The sequence below is a fragment of the Festucalex cinctus genome, chromosome 17 (assembly GCF_051991245.1).
Source record: "Festucalex cinctus isolate MCC-2025b chromosome 17, RoL_Fcin_1.0, whole genome shotgun sequence".
Lineage (NCBI taxonomy): Eukaryota > Metazoa > Chordata > Actinopteri > Syngnathiformes > Syngnathidae > Festucalex > Festucalex cinctus.
The window spans coordinates 12161779-12173829 of NC_135427.1; the positions used below are offsets into that span (position 1 = coordinate 12161779).

Consider the following 12051-nt stretch of genomic DNA (forward strand, 5'->3'; position numbering starts at 1 on the left):
ACCAATGGCAGGATAGCTTTTTCATTTTGAGAAAAAAAACCCTTAGGTATTGATATCGATACTGCGAAGCTGGGTAGCGGAATTGGGAGCCAAAAAACGGTATCGGAACAACACTACTAATAATCAGTATCAACTCTTGACAAAAAAAAAACATCCATACAATACAATAAATTAGGACAGATTAGGATATTCTCCAAATATTTTATTTTGATTAAACACAAAAATAAGTAGTTTGTCTTCATGAAGGACTGCAAAATTCAGAATATTTGCTGAAATTCGGAGGATTTGGGCTGTTAAATTAAACAATGGAAAAACTTTGTCTGACTGAATGATATGCCACTGAAATTGCATCTTATTGTTTTTATGTCTCTTTGTCAACCTCCTAGTTTTGGAAAACTTTATTCACTCTACAAAACAATAGGCAGCTGTTTACTTGTTTAAGTGTTAATTTCACTTCTTAATACATGATACTGACCTGGGAGGTCGCTGAACTTTTTGTGAGAATTTTGAAACGAAAATGCCTATTAGTTAAGATTGAAAGAAAAAAAGAAGTCCAATATTTTTCAAATAAAAAAAAAAAAAGTTAATCTCTAAAAAGTAATGTTAATACAATAAAGCCTGCAATTTTAAGGACGTAGCCCTGTTGTTTCTCCAAATATCTTATTTTGATTAAACACAAAAATAAGCAGTCTGTCTTCATGGAGGACTGCAGAAATCAGAATATTTGCTGAAATTCGGAGGATTTGGACTTAAATTAATCGAAAAGCCGACTGAATGATATGCCGCTGAAAGTGCGTCTTATTGTTTTTACGTGTCTTTGTCAACCTCTTAGTTTTTCTCAAGAACCGACCGGTTACTGAAGCACAAGCGGACTTGCGGAGAAGCCATAAAGAAGGGCCTGGACCCGAACATGCTGGAGCTCAGCGACGAGGGCAGCTATTCACTCACTCAGGGAACCGCGAACGCCTCCGGGCGCAAGCGGGCCAAGTCCAAAAACGGGGAGGGCGGCGAGCGCCGGAGGAAGAAGAACGCCGCCGCCGCGTCCACGGCGGCCTCGTCCTCCGGGGCGATGGGCCTGCAGGACTTCGGCATGGAGCAGCCCTCGGGCTCGGCGGCCATGCCGGGGCGCTCGCCCAAATTGGTGTTTAAAAAAGCAGGCCGCAAGGGTTTGGACAAGGGCCTTCTTTCTCTCGACGACGGCACTGACAGCCAAAAACTGTTAGGCCAAAAATCCGGCCCCATGGATCACGTGGATGCTTCCGGCCTGGATAATATGGGTCTCCTCCAGGGGGGCAACAAGCAGGGTCCAACCGCCACCAGCAGCAGCAACTACGACGACGCGATGCAGTTTGTGAAAAAGCGGCGCTACCTCCACGCCGTCACCAACGACTACGGCACCGGCGCCCTCCACATGGCGTCGCAGGGGGGCAGCGTCATCCAGGTTTCCCTGGGGCCCGAGCCCACCCTGGCTATGCTGGACACGTCGCCCCTGGAGCTCAAGCACGACAAGTCGGGCATCCCGGACGAGGTCCTGCAGAGCCTGCTAGAGCACTACAGCCACAAGCCGGACGGGGCGCACCACCACCACCACGACGTGGCCTTCGACCTGTCGGATCACCCGCACCACGTGGACCTGCAGCCGGCGGCGCCTGTCACCCCCGAGCTGGAGGACGATGCGGCCGGCGCCGGCGGCGACAAAACGGCGGTGATGAGCGAGTACTCCAAGTTCCTCCTGCAGGTAGCCTTCATTTTGTCTGCCATTTTTAAATTTAGTCTCAGCATTAGTCCAATTTCTGTCACATTTGTTTTTGTTTTGATCAGTCAACCTCATCCCAGTTTTATTTAGTCCATTTTTAGTCGACTATAAATCTTGCATTTAAGTCTTTATTTTAGTCCAAAAAACAATTTTATTCATCTAGTTTTAGTCAACAAAAACTGTCCACTTTTTAGTCTAGTTTTAGTCAGGACAATCCTGTGTATTTTTTTTTTGCCAGCAGATTATATTGAAACTTTTCGGATCTAAAACTATTTCACATCAAATTTTCTCTGATCTTTTTTGAGGAAAAACAACTTGATGCACAATTACAGTGGCTACTATGGCTCCATGCTATGAGCTAATAAGTTAGCATTAGTTAGCAATCTCATTAACATTATTGTTGGAACGTTATAGCCGTTGATTAATGTTATGACTATGATTTAATTTTTTGTTTTTTTCTTTAATCTTTCATCATGAATCCACTTCATGTCTGTCCCGTGTGTTTTTGCTGTGTGTCACATGACCGTGTCAGCCGTGACAGATTAGCAGAGACAAGATTTTACAAAATTACATCATTTTGGTCTCGTTTTTGTTGAGCTAAAATGTCCATAGATTTTTTTTTATTTTTATTTTTTTAAGTAAAGTAGGTTTTCGTCTCGTCTTCATTAGTTGATGAAAATGCATACTGATTTAGTCCCACTTATTAACCCATTCTATCCCAAAAATGCTTAAACATGTTTTAATACTCTATCCTCCACTCTCATAAATGTAAGTATACGTTGTTGTTTTTTTTTTTTTTTAAATGCAACAGCATACAGAAGGCTTTGATTCAGCTTCTGACATGAAGAGGTGGCTTAAAGCAATGGTGGTTATTACAAAAAAGGCCAGCAGGTGGCAGCAGAGTACAAGCGATCAACCAGGGCCATGTTGCAACAAGCTCTTTTTGCCAGTGTTTTCAACAGGAACGTGAATATTGATTAACCTTAGCTATATTCTAATGCTAATTGCTGCAAAACCGAAACAGGTACAAAAGTACTTTTTTTGTCTTTTTTTTTTCTTCTTTTTTTTTCTTTTTTTTTTTCCCCTGTTGAAAGAAGAGACTGATCTTGTGGGTTCCATGTTTTTATAGCAATAGAACACAATATTTTGTGGGCCTTGCAAAGTCAGTCAGAATCTAGTAAACAGCTGGGAGCGAAGAGGATTGCTTCACTGAAAATGGCTGCGAGTGAATGAGTTAATGAGGGTTTTATTCCGGTGAAAAATGTGTGTTGACAAAATTATTTTTGTTTACTTTTTGTTGACGAAATTAACACTTAACTGCAGGCCCTGGAGCGCACCAGCCACAGTGGGCCCTTCCCTAGCCTGGGGGCCACGGGGCCCTTCCCGCTCCTGTCCAGCGGCTCCAGTCCCACGGGGCCCCTGTTCGCCGACAAGCACGTCTACAGCACGTCGCCGCTGGATTGCGGCTACCCGCCGGCCGTGTCCTCGCCCCTGCCCATCGCCGCCCCCTCCTCAGCCTCCTCGTCCGCCTCGTCCAAGTCCCACTATGGCTTGCTGGTGGGCTCGCCCTCCCAGGCGGGCTTCCACCTGACTTTGGAGCCAGCCAGTCACCAGCAGCTGACGCCGTCTCAGGAGCTGACGGAGCAGCTGGAGAAGCAGCACTCGCCCGGGGCCTTCAACCTACCTCCCCAGGATCTTAGCGTCCATGCGGAGAGCTCCAAGGGGCAACAGGTCAAGGGCGGGGGGGCCGTAGCCGCCGCCCCCACCAACAGCGCTTCCGGCTACTCGGACCTGTCTCCCCTCAACCCCCCGAAAGAGTCCACCACGTACCAGATTGAGAATTTCGCCCAGGCCTTCGGCTCCCAGTTCAAGTCGGGACGCCGCACCCCTCTGAGCTACGGCGCCGACCCCGCGACGGACGTGGACCACCGGATACGGACGCCGGTCTCAGAGTTCTCAGGGTATAGCAGCTTGTTAGCTGACGTCAGTGAGCCAGTGAGTACAGGATCAAAAACCCCGACAAGCCAAAGTTTCAGATAAGGGTCAAATGAGGTGAGTCCAGTTTGGAGGGGGGGGGGTGCAGGGAAGGGTTGCAGTTTTGGGCCACCTTACCCCCCTCCCTCCTACTCATCCCAATTTTGTTCTTGTAGCAAATTTTTTATTTTTTATTTTTAAACACTGCCATTAAATGTCGATGCAAACATGACCAGGGAGGGTCTGCCATGGCCTCAAATGCAATTTTTCTTATTTTTATGATGCATTTTAGTCGGTTACATTTTGTTGGGGAAAAAAGTAGCGACGTTTTTTTATATATATATATCTATAAATATGATCGTAAACCGTAGATTTTAAACGTAATTTAAAACATTTTGAGGGTAGAAATGAACTTGCATTTCTTTTACGTTGGGAACTCTTCTTGTGTTTTACCAATCATCATACCATTGTAAAGTAATAATGTTGATAATTACAAAAACAAACAAAAAAAAACACTTGTGGCAGGGAAAGCCCAGAACTCAAATGGCAAAAAAACAACAACAAAAAAAAACGTATATATTGTCTGTTACAAGAAATGTATGAACTCAGGAAATAGGCAAAATTGTGTAATAAGACTTTGTATGATGAGATGCAATTAGCACAGTTTTTACAGGTGTACTTTGAAACTACAAAGCTTTGATTTATTTTATTTTTTTCTTTTAACTTTTAACTCCGCACGATCACGTTTGCGTGTTTTAGTCCAAATGACGGTACTGTTGCGTGTCAATGTGAAACCAGCATGTAGAAATGAACTCCATTGAAACACGCTTGACTGAAAACACGACGGCCAGCAAGCAAAATGTCACCTCGTTTTCTTTCCTTTTTTTGTTTTTAAACACGTCAATGGAATCAAGCAAGCACTTTTTTTTCCCAAACATATCATCAGCAACAATAACCAATTCAATTTGTGATTCTTACGCTAATAATGCTTATTTTAAAAGGCGGAAACTGTGAACAAGGGTTTTGGGAGGGTGGGATGATGCTTGTGTTTATTTTACTTTTTTTTTTTTTTGTTGTTTAAATGGTTGCTCGGAGGGGAGGGACGGGGTTGAATTTGTTTCTTGCAGTTTGTCAGGTGATGTTTATATTAAAAAAAAGAAAAAAAATGGATTTGCCATAATTTTGTGATGGGATATTTTGAGAGTAGCTCTTTGTATTTAAGTGTTTCTCCGGAGCTCGGCTGACATGCTGGAACTTGACTCTCTGTTTAGTTTTTCTTTGAATCGTATTTATTCTCCATTCGCCGCCTCACACCTTTTGTAGCATCCATGCAGCAGAAGAGTTAATTTATACGACAAGCCTCCTGAATATGCAGCAGTGTCCTGCACTCACAAGAATGAACAATGGCCTTCTTTTTTGTCTTCCGTGGTCGAAGCCATTCTGTCTGTCCCGGCAGCCAGGGTTGATATTTCATTTTAGTCTCGTTTCCTGCGAGCCTCAACGGCCCCTGTTGCGTCCCTTCCCCCGCTGTTTTTTTTTTTTTTTTTTTTTTTCCTGGGACTCTCAAGCTGCAAGGGTGGGGGAACAACAAAAGAAGAAAACTTGACCGACCAGCCGCCTCCCTCCAAACACACTATGCTTTGTTTGAACGGAAATGGAGAGGGGAAAAAAAAGACGATAAGATTGATGAAATATACCTCATATCACTAAAGCATAAGAAAGCAGGGACACGCGTTTCATTGTATGTAGTGGAAATATTTGTAGAATAGCTTGGACGTGTCTTTTTTTACACTGCCTGTGTTTACAATGATAGAGCAAGTGACTTGTCAAAATGCATTTTTTTTTATTTTATTTTAATGTAAAAACAACCATGCCAAGCAGTGTTGCATTCTAGATGCCTCGTAGGATTTTTTTTTCTCAATATATCCCTTATTTTTGTTACTTGCCATAATGTGTTTTTGATATGACCTCTAGAAGGATATTGTTTACAAAAAATGTACAAAAACACTAAAAATGTTAATTTTTTTATTATTATTTTTTGGATTTTTTTTATTTTATTTTTTTTTTAAATCAAGTATGCATGATTTTTATGGCTTTTTTTCCTGACTGTCACCTCAATACCAAATGTTGTAGCAGAAGCCTCCCCTTTCCTTTGTCTCATTAGTACTAGACTCTCGTGACATGATTTCCCGGGCTGTACCTGTTATTGAGATGATGAACGGATTAGAGAAGCCAATAAAAAGAACTTTTTTGTTACAAAAGAAAACAAAAGCGTGGACTTTTCTATGCAGCTACAAAGAGAATTTTCACCTGATCTGAATGTGTCTGTGTATATTTGTAGGGATGGGGGAGTACCGGCATCAAGCATTTGTATTGGGTACTCGTGAAGGATGTGGATACCAGCCACTGTTAAGACAAAAACAAATCTCACCTCAAGTAAGTGTTTCTTGGCAGTAGTTGGTGCGTCAGAAAGACAGATCTTCGTTCAAAATGATGTCATTGTGTTTATTAAAATGTTACTAATCAGAAGTATGAGTGGTATCGGTCAGCGAAAAAGTAGTATCAAAAATGCCTGTACGTTTATATGTAAAGTTTGATATATTTTTGTAATGAGAGAATTTTTACCTCATTCAGAAAAAGCACAGGATTTAAAATAAATTTGGGTTTTTCCATCATAATACCACAAGAAGGTACTATTTCCTGCCTTCTTTCTGATTGGTTGTTCCAGGATGGCCCTTTTCATATTCATATTATATGTCAGCTTTGTAAGATACAATAGTCTACTGCAGTATAATACATTTTTATATACATGTATTGCATGAATGGTACATGGAATTTGGACTTATTCAAAATGATATATTATTCAGTGTATTAAATCAGTGCTTAAACGTTTTACACCAAAACAAAGGCATAGGTTTTATTTCTAACAAGTGTATAAATTGTAAGATGCACAGCTGGTATGAACATTTCATTTAAATATAGGAAATTTTGAGCTAAAAGGGAAGTCAACTCCAAAATTTCCGTTTTATGCAGCTTTTTTTTTTTTTTTTTTGACATTTTGACACTTGCTGTTCACTCAAAATGGCGTCACAGTTGTGCAGGTAATGACTTGCGAAGCGTCACACATGACTAAATTTATGCTGCATTCGAGGATGGTCGGAATCTGACTTTTTCCGAGTTCAAACCAGGAAGTGTGTACGCGAACGCCCCCTTGAACTGGAAATTCCACTTGCGAAGCCGGAATTAAAAAAGGACCCTGACTTCACCGGTGGACTACAATGTGATGTCACTCTGAATGGCAAAACACCATTTACTCGAAATATAAAACTAGATAACTTTCTTCATTCATAAATATTCGACATAACTCCACGTAACGCAACATATGTGACAGTATTGCCGCTATCTCCCTGCATGAAATTATACTGTCAACTACTTAACTGTATGGAATGCTAATGAAATAAGATTAAAACTATAAATGAAGCAACATTGCAAAAAGGTAAGTTTTCTAGAGGTCAAATGAGTTCTGAGGACCAAAATAAAACTATCACTATCTGCCATTTTGATTATTTACGTTTGCCTCGAACGCTTTCAGGTCAGAACTGGGAAAAACCAACTCGGATATATCCCACTTCCGACTATCCTCGAATGCAGCATTTTAAAACAGGTAAGCTGTGATTGGTCCTTACGTGAGCCCTGGGCAACTGTGATGTCATTTTCAGTCGACAGCAAGTGGCAAAATGGCCGCCCTCTGAGATGGATAGAAATGCAATGGGTAGATTTTGCATCTTAAGTCATACTCCACGAGCACAATATATCGGAATGTCGTGTTTGTTTACACTAGCAGGTGCTTACATAAATGTTCTGCATTTGACTTAATAGCAATTTAACTGTAGTTAAATGTGCCGCAAGGTTGGGGGGGGTCATTATTTTGAAGCAGCTTTTTTTCTTTTCTTGATGCAAACTAATAAAATTAGCATAATTTTTAACCACAGTTAGAGGCTGCCGATTACCAGGTGATCCATTTATTGCAAAATTTAACTCATCAATATGGGTACTTTTTAGCCCTTGTTGGATCTAAATCTTGGTCCAGCGTGTTGGGTCAAAACCTCAACTGGGCTAAGCACTGGGTTAGCGTTTCACCCAGTTTTAAGAGGGCATGGCTAATCTCTACAAAACAATGTTTTGTGAGTGATCATGCCATTTGTGTACCAGGCATACAACTTCCACTAAATATTTAATCATTTTTTTAGAGGATCAAAATGCTATATTAAGCAACCTGTTGTCAATGCATGTCATGTTTCTCATTACAAATCACTTGTCCTCTTTCACATATAGATAAGCAAACACACTGATAACTGAAACCAGTCCAAAATGTTGTCAAGGTAAGAACACCGCATTCAACCTTGTTTGCTTTTCTGCCATTTTCCTTTTCAACATGCCCCACTTCTACCGACGGTTGTCGCACCCGTTGCCAGGAGCAGTCGGCTGGGTGGGGTTAAGGAAGGCCATTAGTGGTTTTGACTTTGGACTTCTAGTTAGTCAGCACCATATGATGTTAAGATTCTTATCGCAAATCTATTGACGTAGCAACATGCTCGTAAAAATCTTTATGTAAGGAAAGGGGGGGATGATCCAATACGGTAGAAAGTACGATGCCCCCCAAGATTTCACAACACAAAAACACTAATGACTAAATATTATATTAATAATTTAATTTCACGGGTAGAGCTATCTTTGCTCGACAGGCAATTAAATGTTCTTCTGTGCCTGTTTAGAATCTTTTATTCACCATGTCATGTTGTAATGTATGTATTATGTATAACTATATTACACTGTACAGTTAATTGTCTATTTATTTATTTGTTTGTTAGTTTGTTGCTTTTGGTATTCGTCTGCTGAAATGTTGATTTGGCCTTTGAATGACTCAACATTTATTTGAAGCATATCAGTTTTTATCTGGTTCTTAGTATATAGAGGAAGTTTTTTTTGGTCATTTTTTTTTCCACCCACACCCTCTGATGACATCAGAGGCTGGAGTTAAGTTATGTGCGTGTTTTGCTTCACAAACGCATCCGGGATCAAAGTCAACTTCGATAATGCCATTAAAAACGGGAATTTATGGGTTGCCTGCTTGGTTCTAATTAACTTTTATTGACCCAATTTGACATTGATCCTGTGCGGAACAATCTCTGTCAGTATATTATGAGTTTATTTTTGGAAACAAGGTGAAATAATACATTGTGACGTTGAGGACTCAAAGGGCACTTGGTGCACCTTGTCCCAGCCGAGACTTAATGGCCACCAGGTATTCCTGTAACAGCGTTTTAAGTGTTGTGAATCATGTTTGTCGAGGATGTTGTCTCGTGGTTAAATGGAAACTAGAGGAGCTGTTGTAAATTCATAAAAGGACAAAAGTAAGGAAAGCAATGTTTGACCAAGCACCTTTTAGGAGATTACTGCAAAAAGGATCTTACTTTTTAAATTTTATTGATGATTTCAGATTTGCTTATTTTCATTTAAGTTTGTTGTATCAGCAGCAGATATAATGAGGAAGTAAATTGTGTTTTGGGAAGTTGGGAAGGTCACGGCATCATTGACTCCAAAATAAACACATCATCAAATACGTCAATATCATAAATAAATGTTATTTAGTCTATAACTTCCTTATTTACTTGACCAACCTGTCTTGAACCATTTTATGTCAAAAAAAAAAAAAAAAAAAAGACAATTATTGCGTAAATGGGATCAATCCAGTGAGATTTAATATTAGGGGTTTGCAAACTCTTATTTTATAGCTAGCTTCAGTTAGCTTATGCTAACACATGATGGAAAATGGCGGTCAAGACGGTCTAACAAAACAAACATCCATATTCCTACGTGTGTTTTAATTTATATATATATATATATATATATATATATATATATATATATATAGTATCGAATTGGCCACAAGCATCTTCGTCCATGCAGGAAGTTATCTCTGCACACATTCCCAGCCTCCTTGAAGGAGTGGCTAATGATTAAAAGGTGACTACAACAGCCAAGTCGTCATCACTCAAGGTGAGAGGACATTGAAGACTCGCGACTCTCTGTGAATCGTCTTTACGTTTTCTACATCTCAATTTTTTGTTTTGTTTTATGATGGCGCCAGAATTGAAACTTGCATTTGTCCTTTGCCTTTTTGCTGCCTGTAAGTACCACTATTGCTTTCTTTATTATATTATTTTTTTAAATGGCATTATGGAATATTTGTCTCTATGCATTATGTTATCTTAGCAAATATAACGCATGACATTACTTCATTGTTTTAGGATTAAAACCACATAAGAAAAGCTAAAATGTTACATTCATGCTTTCGGTCTATCTAAGAAGATTTCAAGATTATTATTTTTTTCCTTTTAATTGATTTACTACTGGTATATTGTTAGAGGTTTGAAATTGAAATAGAAATATAACATCTGTATATACATGTATGTACTTTTTGTTTTTTTACTGAACCAAAATGAGCTTCATAAGTAAAGTGAGACTAATAAATTGGTGTGGTGCGTCCACGCAGTGTCAGAATGAGTTAGTACAAGCGTGTCAATATTTGACCAGTATGTTGATAACCGCAATCAAATCCTACCTTACGGCCCATTCGTTATACCTTCCCCTTTTCTGTTTGGTTTACTCGGGGGGGGGCTTTATTTGTTTTTAAGCTTTAAAAGCACATTGTGCCATTTTCACCAAGTTTTAAGTGAATTTTGTCTCGATCATATACAGTGTAGTTAATTGCTGGTGGTGTGAGGTTGATTTTAGTTCCATAGTGAAGACTAACTACTTGTATGAATGAAAAGAATTTGGATAGATGGACAACCCATTTTCTTGGTTGTCAAGACACTCCATGCCAATAGGGGGCAGTCAGTCAAAACAAAGGTCTCATGGAATGAGATATGGAAGGCAAAATGTTCATATTTTAATGTTGTTAATTAATGACCCCTTATTTTTATCTCTGATGATAATTTGGAAGGCAAATGGTCTTGAAGGTTGTTTTATACGAACTGCACATGAAACAATAATTTAAACAAAATCTATTCAACACAATTTCTCATTTTTGCTGTTCCCTTGTTTGTTGTAGATACAGTTGAGCTAGTTGTACTGAATACAGTCGAACCGACAACACCAGGACCGGTCGATCCGACCGACCCGCCAAAACCGACGACGCCAGGGCCGGTCCATCCGACCGACCCGCCAAAACCGACGACGCCAGGGCCGGTCCATCCGACCGACCCGCCAAAACCGACGACGCCAGGGCCGGTCCATCCGACCGACCCGCCAAAACCGACGACGCCAGGGCCGGTCCATCCGACCGACCCGCCAAAACCGACGACGCCAGGGCCGGTCCATCCGACCGACCCGCCAAAACCGACGACGCCAGGGCCGGTCCATCCGACCGACCCGCCAAAACCGACGACGCCAGGGCCGGTCCATCCGACCGACCCGCCAAAACCGACGACGCCAGGGCCGGTCCATCCGACCGACCCGCCAAAACCGACGACGCCAGGGCCGGTCGATCCGACCGACCCGCCAAAACCGACGACGCCAGGGCCGGTCCATCCGACCGACCTGCCAAAACCGACGACGCCAGGACCGGTCCATCCGACCGACCCGCCAAAACCGACGACTCCAGGGCCGGTCGATCCGACCGACCCGCCAAAACCGACGACGCCAGGACCGGTCCATCCGACCGACCCGCCAAAACCGACGACGCCAGGGCCGGTCGATCCGACCGACCCGCCAAAACCGACGACGCCAGGGCCGGTCCATCCGACCGACCCGCCAAAACCGACGACGCCAGGGCCGGTCGATCCGACCGACCCGCCAAAACCGACGACGCCAGGGCCGGTCCATCCGACCGACCTGCCAAAACCGACGACGCCAGGACCGGTCCATCCGACCGACCCGCCAAAACCGACGACTCCAGGGCCGGTCGATCCGACCGACCCGCCAAAACCGACGACGCCAGGACCGGTCCATCCGACCGACCCGCCAAAACCGACGACGCCAGGGCCGGTCGATCCGACCGACCCGCCAAAACCGACGACGCCAGGGCCGGTCCATCCGACCGACCCGCCAAAACCGACGACGCCAGGGCCGGTCGATCCGACCGACCCGCCAAAACCGACGACGCCAGGGCCGGTCGATCCGACCGACCCGCCAAAACCGACGACGCCAGGACCGGTCCATCCGACCGACCCGCCAAAACCGACGACGCCAGGGCCGGTCGATCCGACCGACCCGCCAAAACCGACGACGCCAGGGCCGGTCGATCCGACCGACCC

General features: G+C 42.7%; 1 protein-coding gene across 4 annotated transcripts in view; it reads left to right on the forward strand.

Moving 5' to 3' along the window:
• Window positions 1–4740, forward strand: part of LOC144004713 (zinc finger protein 281-like) — a 54558-nt gene extending 49818 nt beyond the window's left edge. For all 4 annotated transcript variants that reach the window (XM_077502165.1, XM_077502162.1, XM_077502163.1 and 1 more), the window contains 2 exons: window positions 833–1738; window positions 3080–4740. In XM_077502165.1, the coding sequence (XP_077358291.1) occupies window positions 833–1738; window positions 3080–3796 (1623 nt within the window). In that variant the 3' untranslated portion in view covers window positions 3797–4740. The remainder of the gene's footprint in view (window positions 1–832; window positions 1739–3079) is intronic.
• Window positions 4741–12051: the final 7311 nt, after the last annotated feature.